The sequence below is a fragment of the Notolepis coatsorum genome (assembly GCF_963971535.1).
Source record: "Notolepis coatsorum genome assembly, chromosome: 7".
NCBI classification, from domain to species: Eukaryota; Metazoa; Chordata; class Actinopteri; order Aulopiformes; family Paralepididae; genus Notolepis; species Notolepis coatsorum.
In genome coordinates, this window is record NC_140171.1 from 129,803,589 (window position 1) to 129,824,090 (window position 20,502).

At 41.7% G+C, this 20,502-nt stretch overlaps 1 protein-coding gene across 2 annotated transcripts in view; it reads right to left on the reverse strand.

The window, feature by feature from the left end:
- The window catches only part of LOC311232650 (mucolipin-1-like), a 101,680-nt gene that overhangs the window by 57,046 nt on the left and 24,132 nt on the right, over positions 1–20,502 (reverse strand). Inside the window, exons 1-2 of one of the 2 annotated variants that reach the window (XM_084319508.1) lie at positions 2,852–2,900; positions 2,487–2,716 (exon numbers count right to left, since the gene is read on the reverse strand). In XM_084319508.1, coding sequence (XP_084175634.1) covers positions 2,487–2,705 — 219 coding nt within the window. In that variant the 5' untranslated portion in view covers positions 2,706–2,716; positions 2,852–2,900. Of the gene's footprint in view, positions 1–2,486; positions 2,717–2,851; positions 2,901–20,502 lie in introns of those variants that run through there. The other variant, XM_084319507.1, reaches the window with a different exon arrangement.

Consider the following 20,502-nt stretch of genomic DNA (forward strand, 5'->3'; position numbering starts at 1 on the left):
GGATCCGCGGCATATATCAGTATACTGCTCGCCGCGATTGGTTCTTGACAGTGGGGCGGTGTGGCTCAGGGGTAGAGCGGGTCGTCCAATGATCAAAGGGTTGGTGGTTCGAATCCCGCTCAAGCCCATGTCCATTAGGGATGGGTACCGAATTCGGTACTTTTGAGGTACCGAACCGAAACACGTCGGTACTACCGAGTATCGAATCAAGTGAGAAAAAAAAATTAATTTTTTTTTTAACTTTTTTCTTTTCATGTCAACGTTCACACGCACAATATATGCTTACCTAGGATTTGACTTGATTCAACAACAAATCAGTCGGAGCAATGACAAGCCGAAAACTGTCGAAATTGTAGTTATTTGAAGTTTGGATTTTTTTTTTTACGACTGAGGTAGGTAAATTAAATTTCTTGAGACTAAAGTACCAAAAAAAGGTACCGTTGGGTACCGGTATCGATTCACAGGTACCGGTACCGGTTCAAATGTGAAAGGTACCCATCCCTAATGTCCATCCCACTGCCGTTGTGTCCTTGGGCAAGACACTTAACCTACTTGCCTCGTATATGAATGTGTATGCATGTGAATGAATGTTGGTGGTGGTCGGAGGGGCTGTAGGCGATGATTATTCGCCACGCTTCCGTGAGTCTGCCTCAGGGCAGCTCTGGCTGCAAAGCAGCTTACCACCACCGGTATGACTGTGTATGAACGAATAATGGACTCTGTAAGCGCTCTGGGGTCACTGGGGTGTCATGAAGAGCGCTATATAAATCCAATCCATTATTATTGACAAGTCCGTCAGTATTGACAAAGCCTACTTTTGACCGATTTATTTCGCACTATACAGTACGTATACGTATAAGTACAAGTATAAGTCTTTATTTGTCATCAGATTAACACACACACACAGGCGATGAACGACCCACAGGAACACACACACATGCACTGAGTCGCAAGTCGTGAGATGTGTGTGTCTGTGTCATTTTGAGATCGCAAAGCGCTCCCTGTTGAATATATCAGACAGGGATCAGATGGCGAAACTCGGCTGTTTTACACCCGCCTCATTCGCCTTATAAGGAGATGGTGGGCGTGTCTGTATGCAAATGAATTTAGCGCGAACACGCTTTTGAGTTTAAGAATGAGTGGGATTCATCATGCAAATCTCCTGGGTACGAACAGATTTCGACGTTAAGAACGGCTTGATGAATGTGGCGGTGGATTTTCTTATTGTTCTCTTAAAGGGGAACTCCAACATTTTGGGAAATTAGCTTATTTAACATCTTCCCTGGAGTTAGACAAGAAGATACATACCTTTTTTGTCTCTGTGCGTGCATTTAGCTTTGGGAATAGACGCTCCGTTAGCATAGCTTAGCTTCATCACTGGAAGTGAGGCAGATCCGTAGCCTTACAGTGCCTTACAGTGTATTGCAAGGTCTGACATTGACCAAACTTGATATGCATAACCTTGGTGGGCTCTAGGTCAACTCCTGAAAAGGGGGTCAATGTCAGACTTTGCAATCAAAAGTTAGGGGGCTAATAACCCTTGCCATAATTTCAGTGCGCCCCCTAACTTTTGATTGCAAGGTCTGACATTGACCCCCTTTTCAGGAGTTGACATAGAGCCCACCAAGGTCATGCATATCAAATTTGGTCAATGTCAGACCTTACAATACACTGTAAGGCTACGGATCTGCCTCACTTCCAGTGATGAAGCTAAGCTATGCTAACGGAGCGTCTATTCCCAAAGCTAAATGCACGCACAGAGACAAAAAAGGTATGTATCTTCTTGTCTAACTCCAGGGAAGATGTTAAATAAGCTAATTTCCCAAAATGTTGGAGTTCCCCTTTAACAGACAGGTAAGCAAGAATATAAGAAAGAAAATAAGAGTATTGTTGAATGAGGCCCATTGTATTATTTAACCCACATATATATGACAGAAAGTAATTGGTTCTATATTTCACGGAGTGAAAATACGCAGAAAACTACCATTTATCAACGAAACAAAAGAGTTGACAGTTTTACCGCCTGAAACAATGTTGGTGGATGAGTGTAACAGGTTCACAAGACCTTACCCTGAACCTCACCTTTACAGAATTTCAGAGGTTTAGAAGGAAGATGGGATAAGTATAGGGTTTGACAGTTGTGGGTGCAGTTTACAGGGTTCCCAGACATTGCTAAATGAAATTCAAGGACTTTCAAGTACTTTTCCAAGCACTATTTTTCATTTTAAAAGGGCATTTAAAAAGGATACAATTCACTTTTAAATACAGTTTTTTATAGAAAAAAAATCGGATTAAATATTTATGGCTTAAAACCAATTTCCGATCCGATTTTCTTGATCCTCCAATCACAACTGTTGCTTCCCTCGACAAGGGGTTGAGATAGGTCAATATAGGCCGATATGAAACAAAATCTCTGCCTAAAAGGGGGCAGGGACAATACTGGCAGCTATGAAATAATGGCTAAAACATGACACACTATAGCCTACCTGCACGGTGACAATGATAATTTTGAGCAACTGCAGGCCCAGTTTAAATGGCTTGCGTCCCTTGGCGTGGTACTTGTCACAGGGGCTCATGAAGAAGTATTTCATTTTCCTGCAGAGAGCCTCCTCTTCCTGTCCAGCGCTCACCCAGTGACCCGCCGCGGTAACCAGGGTGTTGCCATGGTGATTGTGTTCGCTGCTGCCATCACGATCATTCAGCATTTTGTCACTTTCTGAATGAGAGAAGGATAGATGGATGATAGAGAGAGAGACACACACACAAACAGAGTTGATACAAGTCTGCACTTTCAAATACTTTTAAAAGGAGGAAATTAGTATCACAATAATCATCAGAAATTAGGGCTGACCTTCAAAGCTTTTTTGGCAATCGAAGCTTCGGGGCCGAGCTTCGATTTTAATTCGAAGCTTCGAGAGAGAAAAAAATAAAAATAAAGATTATTATTATTTTATTTTTTTCTTATGTTGTGGGACTTGTACAGCACTTTGGTAAACTTTGTTGTTTTTAAATGTGCTCTATAAATAAAGTGGATTGTATTAATTAATTAAGTAGCCCCTTTCGTGACTGTGACGCAGCCAACAAGGTTTCACTCGGCTGTGAGATTTAATTCAAGGTGGATCACCTTGAACAACTTCAGATTTCATGGTAACTACCAATCCCCCAAATCAAGAATGTTTAAGATGAATGAAGTAAGATTTTGATTATTTGAAATATGGCCTGTGTAGACTAAACTATGCACAGAATTATGTCAGTCTACAAGGTCCGGATTCTACATGGTCCGGCAATGTAGACCTTGTAGACTCCACTACAGACCAATTATCAGTGAATGTTCATGCATTTTTAAGAAGGGCTACTTCCACAAAAAAACTAAGAACTCACCAAAACATCTCAGTAGCACCTTATCTAAATGTTCTATTAGGAGATTCATATTTATTTATGTATTGCATGCATTTCTACATTTTATTTCCCATTTTGTTTATTCATCCCAGTATCTTTCTTTCTTATGTGTTGAATTCTACAAGGCATGTAGGTGTATATGTGTTTGAGGATGATATCCTCCAAACAGGCAATAGTGATGATATAATTTGGGCAGTGCCGAGCTGGGTTACTTTCCTCCAGTGTATTTGTCTCCCGGCCCCACCCAATGGCCCCATGCACACACACACACACACACACAAATCGAAGTTAAAAAAAAAACATTTTTTTTAATGTTCGAAGCTTGTGCCATCGAACGAAGCTTCGAAGTATTTAAGACAGCCCTATCAGAAATATTCATCAATGTCAATATTTTCAAAAACATGTTAGATAATCCAACTGATCATTGAACATCATCTGTTCATTGCACTGAACGGTAGGGATGGGTACCAAAAAATCCGGTACTTTTAAGGCAGGGGTGTCAAACTCATTTTCACAGAGGGCCACATCAGCATTATGGTTGCCCTCAAAGGGCCAAAGACCGTATTAATGTTAATGTAATGTAAAATAAATGTAGCTACTCATTTACATATTGTTAAACATGTTGTTTCTGTATTTATTACTTATTCAAGTTATACATATTGCATATGCATTTGCATAGATGTACAAATATATGTTAGCTTATGTTATTTTAACAAATATTTTTAGTTGATCAGAACCCCATATTACTCCATCAATCAATGATCAAACCATTCAAGTAAATAACAAAGAAGAATATCATCAAATACAAGCTATGACATTAAGTTTGTTCAAAACCTTTTTGTCACAGTCAAGAGGGGCAGAACTAACAACTGTGAGCTGCAAAGAACACGTGGGACAGATGCAGTGTTGGGACTAACGCGTTACAAAGTAACGCGTTACAGAAACAAAGTTACTTTTTGCCGCAACTAGTACTCTAACGCATTACTTTTGAAATTCAGTAACGCTACTTACGTTACTGAATGGTTCGTCACTGCGTTATTTGCGTTATATACGGCGTAGATTGATAGCGAGCGGTAGTGATTATTATTATTATCCTCATCCCCACCCGCGTAGAATGATACGAGGCGAGTCTGCCCACTGGCCAATCAGAAGTGCGCAAGAAATGCGGCTACGGAAAGAAATAGACCCTCTCTATTGTAAACAAAACAAACGCTCGCTATGAATCTACATAAAAAGAACGCAGTAACAAACTAACAAACCATTTAGCAACTACTTGGAGAGATAATTAATATACAACATGGAAACGAGATAAAGAACATGTTTGAGGCGCTGCTGGAGTCAACTGGACTAACGTAACGTTACTACATCTCAACCACCGCAGACTTTGGTGAGTCAGTGCAATGTGTTCACTGAAACTCAAGTTGATCAACGGATTTTGACTGTACGAAATCTGCCAGGGAATCTCATAATACTAATCAAACAATATAAATATAGTCCTTTCATGCACAATTGATATCCTAACTATTCTAACGTTGCAATGCTTTGATTGATATCTTAAACAACGTTGCAACTTGCAAGATGGTGAATGAATGAATGAATGAAAACTTTATTTAACAGATTGCAGAATGGGTACAATACAGTACGGCTCAATACATACAATTGTTAAGGGGATGCAGACCTGAGAAAGACGTTTGTCTTGTTTCCATCAGGGTCCCCCATTTTCAATTCATATAGACATTTATGACATACACAACATACATGACATTTATGGCATAGGGACATATAGGTATTTAGTACAGATACATTTGTGACATAAACGGTATTCAAATATACAGTACTGTTACCCCTAGCTTTGGGTAGAGCGTTCCACATTGTTGTGGCATAATTGCGAAACGTTAGTCCCTTGTTTGAGCCGAATCTGGGTTTGTTGAGCTTCCTCTGGTGTAGTGGTTGTGGTATTCACTGACCTTTGGGAAGTATTTTGACATGTACATGGGTACCCCGGTCGTATAGTGTATCTTGTAGACCAGGCCCATTGCAAGTTGCTGTACTCTGTCGTCTACTCTAAGCCATCCTAGGTTGTCAAAGTGGGCAGGGGTGAGGTGGGTTCTGGGGTCCAGGTCAAGTAGTAGTCTGACCAGTTTGTTTTGTGATGTTTGTAATTTTGTTTTAAGCGCCTTTGAGGTGCTTTGGTACCATGAGGTGCAAGCATAGTCGTAGTACCCTTGAATTATAATGGTTATAATGAAACGCTCCGGCGACATCAAGGCTGTTCCTTCAACCGGCGCACTTCTTATTATATGACTCGGGACAACATTTGTTTGTGTCAGATTTGTGTTTGTATCTAGACCACATTGCTTAGCAGAGTTCGGTGATGTGAATGGAAACTGTCAAGTTGATCAACCGATTTTGAGTACTATAGGGCATGGGACTCGGGAGCAATCTTTTTTTTTTTATCTTTTTTTTTTTAAATAACTAAATAGTTACTTTTCACAGTAACTCATTACTTTTGGGTGTAAGTAACTAGTACAGTAACGAAGTTACTTTGAAATGAAGTTACTAGTAAAGTAACTGAGTTACTATTTTTCAGTAACTAGCACAACACTGGACAGATGTAGCAGATGTTACAAAAACAAATGGCTGCACACAACCTTGCAGAGGCCACTAATGGAAGATAGTTTAATTAACTTTAATTAACAGATTGCAGAATGGGTACAGTACAGTACAGCTCAATACACACAATTGTTAAGGGGATGCAGACCAGAGAAAGACTTTCGACTTGTTTACATCAGGGTCCCCCATTTTCAATTCGTAATGAAATTGCTATTATGTGTCTGCATGAACACACAACTGTAACTGTACTAAAAAATAACAAAATAAGGGTTGTCTCAGTTCACAACTATATTGGTCAAGTTTTGGGTGGGACTTGTTTGCGTCCCTACAGCTTCTTATTCAATTGAGCGAGATGCTCGGTTATGTCACACAGCCAGTTTGCGTCGGACAGTTCAGACAATATTTCTTCAACCCTTTGTTACCTATTCCGCCTGGATCTTTTTAGTTTTTTGGGCTGTAAAATTGTCAAAGAATGTCTGAGTAAGTGCTTTTGGCTTTTTTCCTTTGTTACTTCATCAATACCTCAGATGTTCAACATACATGTATGTGTAAGAATGTGTAATAACTAAGGCTGTCAAAGTTAAAGCTTTATTAACGCATTAACCCACAATTCTTTTAACGCAGCTATTTTTTAACCCAAGATTAATGTTTAAAAAAAAAAAAAAAAAAAATTAACCATTTGTCATGTGGCAGTGAAAAGGTTAACCTTCTGTATTTCACAGTGAAATGGTTAACCATCTTGGTAGTGTGGTAGTGAAAGGGTTAACTGTGTTCTTGTCAGCAAGCATCCAAATGAGGCAGATCACAGAGCTGGTTATTAGGGTCCAAGTCAAATGTGTCATGGTAACTCAAATCTGGTTCTCAGACCATAAATATCTGACACCTTAAGACTTTTTATTTTATTTTTTTTACAACGTCTATGCAGCTAGCAAGACTGTCTTAAAGACTATGCAGACTCAATGATGACAACTGGGGTCATGTGGGTCAATCACTGCAAGTTCAGTAGACACCTTGTTTAGTTAGTTTTCCTTTCAGCAAGTAGGCGATCATTTCTGATCCTAGAGAGCCCATGTTTATTGCTGCATATTTTATGAGAATCTCGTTTTTTGAGTCAATAAAAGGCCCAAGCCCCACCACACATAAGATACGATGATCCTTTATTAATTCCCTTGGGGAAATTCGGGTGTCAAAGCAGCAGGGGGGGGGGGGGGGGGGGTACAGAGCTTCACATTCCTATATACAGTCCAGTATCTATATACACTATAGTATATATACACTATATACTACATGAGACAGGACATAAAACTGTGGTTCCAAAATCCACAGACCACAAGTCAGCAGCATATAGGGCAACTCACGAGCTCAACGTCAAGGTTAAACCGCTGTTGTACGATAATAATATGCGTCAGCACTGCAGCACAAGTAATCAAGGTGAAAGTTCACAGGAACACAGAGATTATGGGATGTAAAAGCCACGAGGCCGACCACAATAGGCCTAAAGAGGAAGCGAACAGTGTGTGAACAGGGTTTGGTTGGTAGACTACTTTTGGTTGATTCAGATTCAGACAACTTTATTGATCACACGTGGGGCAATTCATATTGTAGCTTTGCACGAGTAACAAAAAACATCTCATGGTGCGGCTGGGTAGCGCAGTGGAGAATGCACTCGCCTACCACTGCAGAGACTCTGGGATCGAATCCAGCTGTCAGCGGTACCTCCGGCTTGGTCAGTCGTCCCTACTAACACAATTGGCAGTGTTAGCGGGTGGGAAGCCGGTGGGGTGTATGACTGTATGTCCTGGTCGTTGTAAACTGCGGTTCCTACTGGTCGGTCGGGGCACCTGTTCAGCAGGGAGGGGATCGGGGGGAAATAGCGTGAACCTCTGCACGCGTTACATTCCTACAGTGAGACTCCTCGCTGTCAGGTGAAAAGAAGCGGCTGGCTCACTCCACATGTATCGGAGGAGGCATGTGGTAGTTCTACACCCTCCCCAGGCCGACAGTGGGGCAATGCGCGCAACGACCAGGGAGGGAATTGGCCTAATGACTAAATTGGGACGGGAGAAAAATACATAAAAAGTGAGAACAAAAAATATATATATATATATAAAAAAACATCTCAAGGACAACACAGTAACAACAACATTCCATGCTATATACACAGTCCAGTAAAAGTAAAAGTAAAAACAGACAACTAGGTGTAAAAGGCTACTTAAAGAGACTACTGTCGAGGGGACAAAAGATTTAGCGTAACGGTTGGTCGTACTGTTACGGAACGTCATAACGGTGGCCAGAAGGCAACAGCGAAAACCGCTGAGACAGAGAATGGAGAGGTTGATTAATTAATGATGCTCGTCCCCTTCTTGACCCTCTGGTCCGTCCAGAGAGAACATAGGTCTCTGTTTGACTCCAATTATTTTGGAGCACACTCTTAACACTTTGAATGCCGACGACGTGTATTGTCGTCTTATCATGCCCCCCGTTGAGTGCCGACGACGTGTATTGTCGTTTGATTTTTTTATTAGCGATCTGAATAAATATTTCGTCAACCGAGTCTCCCATTGGTACAGCAGACCCTCTAGTCTAGGAGCTCAGATGGGAAAATACCGCCCCCTATCGTCTATCCCTGTGTAACTGCAGCCCATTCGATTATACTGCTGGATCTGTAGAGGTGGAGCCAACTGGCTCCATTATGCTGGCGAGCTGTCTGATGAACTTGGAAGTGATCGCGAGATGGAAAGCAGCGTGGAATATATATTTACAGCAGCCAATAATCAATCAATAAACGCGATCGATATTTGGAATGGCGATCAGGAATTGGAATTATCTTTTTGGAGAACATCTGATCTAAGGTAAGGAGTCTATGTTACCAGTTTTAGGATAATCAGTAGTGATGCACCGATGTGAAAATTGTGGCCGATACCGATAACCGATATTAATATTGCTGTTCTGGCCGATACCGATATTTACCGATGTCGATATCTCTGTATAGAAAACACTTTTTTATGATAATCAAATAAAGAGCTATTTTCCAAAACGCAATTTTTTTTTACTTTTGTAACTTATTTTCAGAAATGACTGATATTTTGAAACTATTTAAGGCCAAAACATGTAAAAAGAAAAAAAAATATTAATTTTTATTTATTTTTTAATATCGGCCCTATCTTGATATCGGACCGATACCGATGTGTAAAAAACCGGCCATATCGGCCGATATTATATCGGCGGCCGATATATCGTGCATCACTAATAATCAGAGCTGTATTCACTGAGATATCAGCATGTGTGTGTGTATGTGTGTGTGTGTGTGTGTGTGTGAGATCTTGAGGAAATGAGAGAATCGATTTCTCAGCCCGCCTCTATAGCGTGCATAAGTACACATATACTATCGATAATCTAGCGTTTATTTGAAAACGATTCATAAATAGGCCAACAAATGACAACGTGTCTAGTGTATTCGAGAATATTCCAATAAATGCCGTTTATGGGTGAATCTTTCAATTTTCCGAAAGTTTTCGAGAGAACGACAGCTTTTCGAAATGCTATAAAAAGGATATGAACCGATTAAAAAACAATCCGTTTCGACAATGTTGACTGCAAACAAGTCATTGATAAGCGACGGGCAGATTAGACACATAGCCATAATTTTAAACATAGATTATGCGTTTTTAACGCTAACATTGAAGTGGATGATGGCATTCAAGGGGGTAAAAAAGTAAACAAGGCCGGCACTGATAGTGTTAACAATATTCTGTAGGCTGCTCTTATCTTTAATAGATAGACTACTGAACCAACAGATAAAAGAAAAAGTTCTTTATTTATTTTTTATTATCTTTTCCCCCCCTCCTTTTTCTGATTTTTCTCCCATCCCACTGTTAGTCGTTATGCCAATTCCCAACCCCCTTCCTGGTTGTTGCGCAGGAGTCTATTATAATCACATTTTTATGAGCTAACGAATTCCGTTATAATTGGACATGTGTATTAATTACATCAAGCGAAGAATGAGAAATTGATTTGCAGAATCAAATTACTATCTCTCGCCTCTCAAGTTAGTGCGATACGCTACCAGCATCAAGCTCCCGCCCCGCAGGCTTGCGCTGCAGCAGCTCTGTCACACGCACCCCCAAATGAATCTCGAGTAGACATTGCTTCACCTCGTTGTATCAGACACGTCACACATATCATAATGTTCAACTTCACACACAGCAAACTGTAGTTGATCATCACATTGCCTCGTTTGCTAGCTCGTCGCCACATGCAGAGAGGACGAGCCACATGCGTGTAACGCATTTGTTAATTTCATTATAGGTTATAGCCTACATTTAGTTATAATCAATAATATGCATTACTATGTGACACGGCAGTCAACCAACAGTTGCATATGATTAAAAATGTCAACACTCACTCACCCCGTCTCTCGTTGTGCCTATCCGTTTTGTACCTGCAACGGCTGCGAGAACAGCGACTTTAGTTGCTGGTTCGACTTTAATAGATCCCCATTGGAACAGGCGAGGCTCGCAACGGTAGTGGTTCAATCAATAAATTAATAGTAAAAGTACGCTCGACATTTTTGTTTCTTTTCCGCGGGAGCCACCACGGCATCAGCGTCAGCGGTCTCTGTGACTTCAAGTTAAGCTTAGCTTGTTTCGCCATCTCTCTCTCTTCCTCGTATACCTGTTTGTCGTTATGGTGGCCAGAGCGTGCAGGCTCAAAAAAAAAGAAAAATAAGTTTCACATCTGAGCGGCGCCATCCTATCAGAGTGAAGCAACAATTAAACTGAAAATGGAATTATTGTTTCGTTCATCGCATAGGCTATTTAATTTTAGCCGATTTTAATACAATTCAAATAATAAAATTGTGCTTAGAGGAATTATTTTCACCGGACATTAAGACCGGAGAGATTTAAATATTCGGACTTCAACATATTTTGCCGGTCAAATACCGGTAATTACCGGCTAACGGAAACGCTGGTGCAGGCGCCCCGACCGAACTGTAGGAGTCGCTGTTTACAACGACCAGGACCCACCCACCAGCTTTCCCATCCCTAACACTGCCAATTGTGTTAGTATGAGCGACCAGCCAAGCTGGTAGCAACGCCGAGAGCTGGGCTCGAACCCAGCGTCGCCTGCGTTGGTGGCGAGTGCCTTGCCCACTACACCACCTATACATACATATATACATATAATATATATAATAATAATAATAATAATAATATATATACCTATACATATAACCATAAAAAGTGCTCAGGATCTTCTCTTGATGGCAGTGGGCAGCAGGCAGATTGTGTGCAATTCCAGATGTCTAAGTGATTATTAACACTATGCCGTCCGTCCACGAGTATATACGTGTTTCGGTGCCATGCGTTGTGGACCAGAGCCACGTATATACTCGTGGCAAGTTGTTATTGTTTTATTCCATATTTATAACGCTATTAACGTCCGCTATCGAGATCCATGACCTACCCACATATTTGATTTTTGAAACATGCAATACCGGCCAGATCCACTTAGGGGCGCCATCGCTCCACTGCAGTATCATTGAGGGGATTTTAAAAAAATAATCTTTTACAGTCCTGTGGGCGGATCATATGAGCCTCGATTCCAAACGAAGACCCTCCATCTTTGATCCAGTTACCGAACGCATTTCTCAGCCTGGAATAATGGGATTTATGATTAGCCAATGGACATATCGATCTACCAGAATCCGATGACTAATGAAGAAATGCTGCCGGCGATCACATGGCCTGACGGTAGGACACTATTCCCCCAAATTACAGCTGGATTGGACATTGTTTTAAAACCTAACGTGATCGATCAGTGAACATGGCTGATTGAACGCACACTATATTGCTAATCAATAATACTAATCGGCGTTCCCCGCCGCCCCCATTTCATCCATAGATGCTCTGTAATAGTCCGGATGCTACGCCGTTTGTTTCATTTCATTCGTATATATACAGCAGAAATGGCGTTTGATATAACGGCGCCAACGTTTAGCCTATTATCTAGCTTCCTGGAAAAAAGACTAGACGAAAAGCGCGATAAACCTTATATTCACGACGCTATAAAATGACAACCAACCGATGGATTTTTATTTTCTTTAAGCCATTATGAAGGCACGGTTTATGCACTCAAGTGACAATGAGAATGGACAGATAGCAATACTATAAATGATATATATAGCTCTTAGAAAGTACATAGGTTTGTAAACAAACCGCTGTCCTCAGGCATAAATCGCCGCAAAAGTGCGTACGCCAAAGTGTTAAAGGAAAACTCCAACATTTTGGGAAATTAGCTTATTTGCTATCTACCCTGGAGTTAGACAAGAATATACATACCTTTTTTCTTCTCTGTGCATGCAGTAGGAGTAGGAAGACACGCACCGTTAGCCTAGCTTAGCGTCAGTCACTGGAAGTAGGTTCCTCCATTAGCCTAGTTCCCAACGTCTTCCTACTCCTACTGCATGCACAGAGAAGAAAAAGGGATGCATCTTCTTGTCTAACTCCAGGATTCCCAAAATGTTGGAGTGTAAGATACATACCTTTTTCTTCTTTGTGGATGCAGTAGGAGTAGGAAGACGTGCACCGTTAGCCTAGCTTAGCGTCAGTCACTGGAAGTAGGTTCCTCCATTAGCCTAGTTCCCAACGTCTTCCTACTCCTACTGCATGCACAGAGAAGAAAAAGGTATGTATCTTCTTGTCTAACTCCAGGGTAGATGGCAAATAAGCTAATTTCCCAAAATGTTGGAGTTTTCCTTTAAGGCTGAGACGATATGCCATTTATAGAAATGTTTTTTTTTTTTTATTATTATTAATTAATATATATATATAATATATATATATATATATATAAAAATAAAATGTCAAATATTATTATCACACACAAACTAACGTTAAATAAAAAAAATTGTTATACACATACAAAAAAAAATGACGGCACTTATCGATTTCAGTGCTCTCAGCCTTAGTGATTATTCCGTTGCTGCTGCTGAATAATTAGGCTACTTGTTTTTTTCGTCAACCTTGACCAGCCTCTAACTCCATCTAACCAACTTTTGCTTGTAGTTTAATTAATTTGTGTTTGATAAATCTGGAACAAAGGGATAGCTTTTCTGTTAAACAAATATTTTTACAGACTAACTTAAAAGTATGAAAAGGTAAAGTTAGGAAGAGCCAACATTTTAAAGTCAATTATGAAGCCCAGTTCATACAGGCACATTCCGTATAGTTTTTTTTACATTTGCGTTGCTCAGTATCTATAAGATGCATTTTACTAAATATGTTTACATATGTTGACATGGTTTTAGGAATAGCTTATTGTATATTATTAACCAATGCTCTTATAACCTCATGTGGTTGGTTGGTTGGTTGGTTGACTGACTGCAGTCTAAATCTAATTAATATTCACAAGAATCACTTCCTATAACCAACACCTGCTATAAGCACAGATTCTTATAACATTAGAGTCAGAGGCAGTTAAGATAACATGACAGTCTAGACTCTAGAGAATAGCGAGTCTAGAGAGGCCTGGGCCTATATCACATTTTGTGAGATTGACAGCATTTGAATTAACACCCCTACAGACAAGGGAGACAAGTTGTCTGCCTTAGCAAGGGTTGCGTGTGTTTCTCTTCAAAAACAATGAAAGAAAGACACCTGGAAGAATGAAAGCCAGCAAGAAAAACTCAACCACTTAAAAGTAGGGTTGGGCACCGAAAACCGGTTCTAATAGGAACCGGTTCCTAACTTCCGGTTCTGGAACCGGAAGTAACATATTTGAATTTCGATTCTAAATTTCGATTTTTTTTTTTTTTTTTTTTACTTTAATATCCTAGTTACAGTACAGCAACCAAATTAAACTGTATCAAGTCAACTGAAAATGTGAATAGTATGATTTTCTTTTTGAAAAAAAAATAAAATAAATCTCCTTCGAAATAAGCTGTGACCTGTTTTGACCTGCACCTCAAAGAATCGGAATCGAGAATCGTTTAGAACAGGAATCGATATGGAGAATCGGAATCGGAACCGTTCAAATCCAAACGATGCCCAACCCTACTTAAAAGATTATTGATCGTAGGAGTGTGTCGATTGTCACAGTTGATGGCAATCTGACAAACAGAACAGACCATGCACGCAATTTTCCGTGCCACCAGGTCTGACACTAAGAGATAAGAGTCAATCAAGATGGATACATCTGTGGAAATATCCAGACCTTCTGGTTCAGGGCTGTCTATGGAGCGAAGACAAGAGTTGTACACACACCTTCTGCGTTGACTGTCACTCAACATCTCTGTATCACAGACAGGATCTAGCCTACAGCTGGCAGTCAAGCGGAACCTTCATTCCAACAGCAATTAGACTCTATAATGGATCACTGTGCCTCACTGCATCACTGAGCACAGGGTGACAGTACAGCCTGGCGAAATCTTCCTGGACACTTAAATATTTTTTTACACTTCTCACAAACTTCCTGGACACTTTACATTTTAACACTTTTTACTGTACATTTTACTGTATATTCCTGTATATTTTTGGCTGGATAGTTGTATATTTAAGATTCTAGAATGTATACATACATACTAGGGCTGTCTTAAATACTTTGAAGCTTCGTTCGATGGGCATGGGATTCGAATGGGAAAATAACGTTTTTTTTTTTTTACCTGCTAAATCAACTCTGCCTCTCTTTGTTAACTACAACGAGCAATGCCGTTTGTTATTTAAAATGAGGTCGGATTCGGCACTGACAGATTTGTGTTCATTGTGCTGCTTTTATAAAGCCTTAAATGACGGGTTACAATATTTCATGAAAGCAAAGTGTTTCGTTTGTCTAAGATTTAAAAAGGTTTAAACTTTACAGCACTGACAATTCTTTATAGTATTTTTTATAGTGTCCCGACGCATATAAAAACATGTCTTAATAAAACATTGTCGAATTCTGCCTTTGTCTCTATTAACTACATATAAATATTTATATAATTGTTTGCTTTATAGACGAAGGTTGCAACATAATTATGTAATTTAGGGGCTGTGTAACGGAGAGCAGCCACCCAGGCGACTCATTATTAATTTAATTAATTAATCCAATCCAATCCACTTTATTTATAGAGCACATTTCAAAACAACAAAGTTGAGGCGGCTGGGTGGCGCAGCGGACATTGCACTCGTCACTAACGCAAGAGACACCGGGTTCGACTCCGGCTAGGGGTGGACGGTATGGTCTAAAATTTATATCACGGTATAATTTGAAGCATAGACGGTAACGGTATATATCACGGTATCATCGTTTTTGATAAAACATTTTTTTTTATTTTATATATATATATTTTTTTTTTTTTATAAAATATTGTAGTGCCCGGAGGAAAGAGGAATAAACGGAGGTAACGTAATGCTTGTTTAATGTACAAAGCCACGTCAGTAAACAAGAACACCAGTACATGAATCCCAGCACAGCAATGAATGAATAACAACCAGTGCAACCTAAATAGATGTCCCCTCTGGCCCCGGTGCCAGATCATTAGTTCCCTCCCACTACACAACATAGTCAGAAGATGAACACGAACCAATACTGTAGTCACTACACCAGCCCCCCCAGTGTTCACCTCAATATACGAAATCCCCACGGTGAGGAGGGCGTATGGCCCGGCCCCTACGACTGTAGGTAAAGTCAGGAGGTGCGGGAGGGGGTGTGACAGCGTCCGTCACATCCTCATGCCGAGCAGGATGGGGGTCAGTGACCAGACGCTCACGAGCGGCGGGGGGTCCGAGGGGTCGCAGGGGGGAATGACCCCGGCGTGGCAGGGGAGGCAGGACCGGGGGCCGGCCCCTGCGCGGCGGCAGGGCCAAGTCCAGGGGCAGTTCAAGGTCCAAGTGTGCCGGCTTGAGGCGATCCACGGAAACACACTCAGGCCTACCCCCCACGTCGACCACAAAGTTCTTGGCCCTGGCCTCGATGACGCGGAAGGGTCCGTCGTAAGGAGGGCGTAGCGGAGTCCTGTGGCCATCGTGACGGATGAACACGAACCTCGCCGAGTGCAGCTCCGGGGGCATCCTCGACGTAGGGACCCCATGCTGCGTAGTCGGGACCGGGACGAAAGTCCTGGCGCTGTCCAGCAGCGAGGCGCGCTGAGCAGCGGCAGACCAGGGCTCTGTCGACCTGGGAATAAAGTCACCGGGGACCCGTAGCGGTTGTCCAAAAACCAGCTCGGCCGACGACGACTGGAGGTCCTCCTTTGGCGCCGTCCTGAGCCCCAGCATGACCCACGGGAGCTTGTCCAGCCAGTCGCCGTCCGTGAGGCTGGCTCGAAGGGCGGCCTTCATGGAGCGATGAAAACGCTCGCAGAGCCCATTTGCCTGCGGATGGTAGGCGGTCGTACGGTGGAGCTTGACCCCCAGACTCTCCGCCACCGCCGCCCACAGTTCCGAAGTGAACTGTGAGCCACGGTCAGAGGAGAGATCAGCCGGGGTGCCGTAGCGGGAGACCCACACCAAGATGAATGCCCGGGCCAGGTCGGGGGCCGTCGTTGAGGAGAGCGGGACCGCCTCCGGCCAGCGAGTCGTCCTGTCCACCATGGTGAAAAGGTAGTTGTATCCGTGCGAGGGGGGCAGCGGTCCCACCAGGTCCACGTTGACCTTGTTGAAGTTTGCCTCCACAATAGCAAACCATGCAGCCGGAGCCGCCTCCCAGAACTCAGGTAGTTTGATTGTGGGCGCGCGCGCACCCTGCGCTTCCCTGACGGGAGATGGTGATGGCTGCCGATGGCCAGAACGTCTTCCTCGTCCGGACATTTTGAAAGAATGTTCGTTCGCTGATTATTGTACACCCTTCGCCGTAACAAAAATCCACGTCAGGGTCACCAGTGTAGTGCCCGGAGGAAAGAGCAATAAACGGAGGTAACGTAATGCTTGTTTAATGTACAAAGCCACGTCAGTAAACAAGAACACCAGTACATGAATCCCAGCACAGCAATGAATGAATAACAACCAGTGCAACCTAAATAGATGTCCCCTCTGGCCCCGGTGCCAGATCATTAGTTCCCTCCCACTACACAACATAGTCAGAAGATGAACACGAACCAATACTGTAGTCACTACAATATATATATTATATAATTAGACTTGTACTTGTATTATCTGCGAGACATCGCCACCACGCAACAAGCTCCACTGTCTGTGTGTACTCTAGTAGCCTCCAGCTACTATTCCCCGGAGCTGCACCTGGACCTATACTCTAGTAGCCTCGAGCAGAGCTACGGCCAGGATTCTCCGGCGCTGCACCTGGACCCTATTATATTGGAATAACGTTAGCAAGCCCTCAGCTCGAATACGCATCGAATCAGTGTTATAAGACATTGATATCAGGAGCTATCCGGCTAAGCCGGATATATAACGTTAATACAACGCCTCAGTGAATTATTTAGTTCAATGGGACATTTCGTTTTGAACGGTGAACTAACTTGCATTAACGTGAGCTAACGGCTAACAGGTAGCACACACACGTCTCTCTCTACTAGACTTTGTGGAGCGTTTGTTGATGTCAGGAGCTATCGGTAGCTGGCCGACTAGATACCGTTCGGTTAGACAATGCCTCATCATGTATTAAACTAAAAGTGAATAGTTGACTGGGTCATTTTGTAACGGTAGCTAAGCTAACGTTAGCTCAGGGAGACGCCGCCGACAGCTGAGCTCCCGTGTCCCGTCCCACTAGACTACTAGATCCGTGTTTACATGCGTGCGGTTGGGGCTGGCACGCCCACTGCGCGAAGCCTCCTAAATAACTTTTTCCAGTTCGCACATATCTATTATCTATGACTAATTCTATCTATTTTTAGGGGCAAATGCGAGTGAAATAGTCGCGCTGTGGTTACATGACGTCATTGGTATTTTAGAGCTGCACTACCGGTTTAGACGGTATAGTCAAAATCCATACCGTAGAGCAAATTCATACCGTTTATACCGTATACCGTTTATACCGTCCACCCCTAACTCCGGCTGTCGGCGTTGCCTCCGGCTTGGGCCAGCCGTCATACTAACTCAATTGGCAGAGTTAGCGGGTGGAAGTCGATGGGTGGTAATCTGGATGTTGTGGACAGCGACTCCTACAGGTCGGTTGGGGACGCCTGCACAGCAGAGACAGGAAATGGCGGGGATAGAGAGTCCGTGCTGGCAGGTGAAAAGATGTGACAGGCTGCCTCCTCGTGTACCGGAGGGGACACGTGATGCAAGGCTTCTATCCTCCCTACAACCGGCCAGTGAGGGGTATATGCGACAGGGGAGGGGTGAATTGGCACAGTGGAATTGGGATGGGAGAAAAAGAGAAGAGAAAAAGTGGATACAAACAAAAAATATTAAATTGAACAAAGTGCTGTACAAGTCCCAGAACATAAAAATATAAAAATAAATAAAATAATACATTTTTATAATTATTACAATAATTTTTTTTTAATCTCGAAGCTTCGAATTAAAATCGAATTTCGGCCCCGAAGCTTCGAATGCCAAAAAAATTTAGAAGGTCAGCCCTAATACATACCAGAATGTATATCCCGGACCGTATTTTATTCTTTATTCTATTTTATTCTTATTTTTTTATATTATTATTCTTATTTTAGTCCTATTGACTACCTAAATGTTTATTGTTGTTCAATGTGAGCGATCTGTAGTGCCGAATTTCCCTCTGGATTATTAAAGGATTTCTATTCTATTCAAAAGGCCACCCATGGACAGCACAGGGCTGTACGCTAAGCTTTTTCACTAGGGGCACAGGTGCCCCTAAATGAAAAATGTAGGGGCACAGAATCTTTTTTAGGGGCACTTTTTTAAATAAAATGTTTACCATTATAGTGCAAACAATTATGTTCCTCCTGCCTCATTACTGTGGTCCTTTTATTTAACATTTAAGTGCTTTTGTTTTCAGGTTTGTATCTTTTACAATGAACCAACTGAAGTATTACCACAGCTGCAAACATTTCTTTTTTCATTGATAACAGTGTATTAACAGTGTTCAGGGATGGGTATCGTTCGAATTTTATCGATACTACTACTCTTATCGATACTGCTTAACGGTTCGGTACTTTGTCGATACTCTTATCGGTTCTTTTTGATTATTTTGCAAGAAAAAAAGACAATTAATTAAGAACAGAATCGACATTTCTTTATTATTTATAACTTTATAAATAAATATAATAAATAAATATTATTTCTTCAGCAACAGCAGCAGCAATGTTCTTTTATATAACGTTATAAATAAATATTATAGCTAGGCAGGGCTCTACAGTGCGACCATTTTACTTGCATTTGCCCCTAAGAATATGTGTGTGCGAACCGGAAACATTACTCACACAGTGTGCGAGTGAAGATTACAACCTCAGTCGTGCTTTTTTCTCTCCGCTGCTAATCATTCAAAAACTACAAGTCCCACATTTCACTCAAGCCAACGGTCCAATCACAGTAGAGTGACGTGACTGGTTTCAAGCAAAAGAAAGGAAATGAGATACACGGCTGATAACGCTAGCCAAGTTAGCACACACACATACGCACACGCACACAGTGGGCCAGCGACTTTGGTGTAGGGGTGTAACAATGCATCGATCATAAGGGAAAAATTCAACTGCATCGATTTGAAAATGTTAGAATCGCAATTCCTTTTATTATTCTCATGTCCGTTACAGCCAACACAACGACATACGCTACTGCATCAACGTTATGATTAACAAAGCAAGGCATTCGTTTTGTTGCATTAACGCAGTGCTTCTCAAACTTTTTCTGTCAGGCCCCCCTTTGGCGGACCAAAATATTTTGTTATCAATGGTATCAACACCTTAACTGCTGCATCATGAGATACTTGGTGGGCCATGAGATGAGATACTTGGTACTCAGCACCACACTCTGAAACTAGCTCTCTAGGTGGTATCAGATGAGATTTCAAAGAGTTCTTCCAAGAGTTTGGATGGAGATGTGTCAGGAAGCTTTGTCTCAATGTTGTCTGTAAAGTTTTTTTTTATCCAGAGTAACTTGGTGATCCTTTTCTGTGTTTTATTAAATAATGATTTTCAGATTTTGAGAAATGGTATTTTTATGGAGAACAGTGCAGCTGCAACAGATAGCACTTTAGTGATAATTTTCTGGAATAAAAAAAAAAAAAAAAAAAAAAAAAAAAAAAATCGTAGATAAATCTTAAGGCCCCCCCTGTCATGCCTCTGCGCCCCCCCTGGGGGGCGCGCCCCCCACTTTGAGAAACACTGCATTAACGTTACATATATATTACTATTGCTATCGATAAATCTAGGTGTTCTAAAATCTATTGCTATTGGTAAGTCTAGAATAAGTTACATTAACTTAATGTTACAGTCTCGGAAAAGTCTCGTGTAGCGCAATGAAGGACTTTCCGGAAGTAAAAAAGCAAATGAGAGCTTCCGATTGGTGGTAAGAACGGCAGAGGTGGGTGCAAGCGGTGTGAGGTAATTGGCAAAATCGACTGTCAATCAATGGTCTA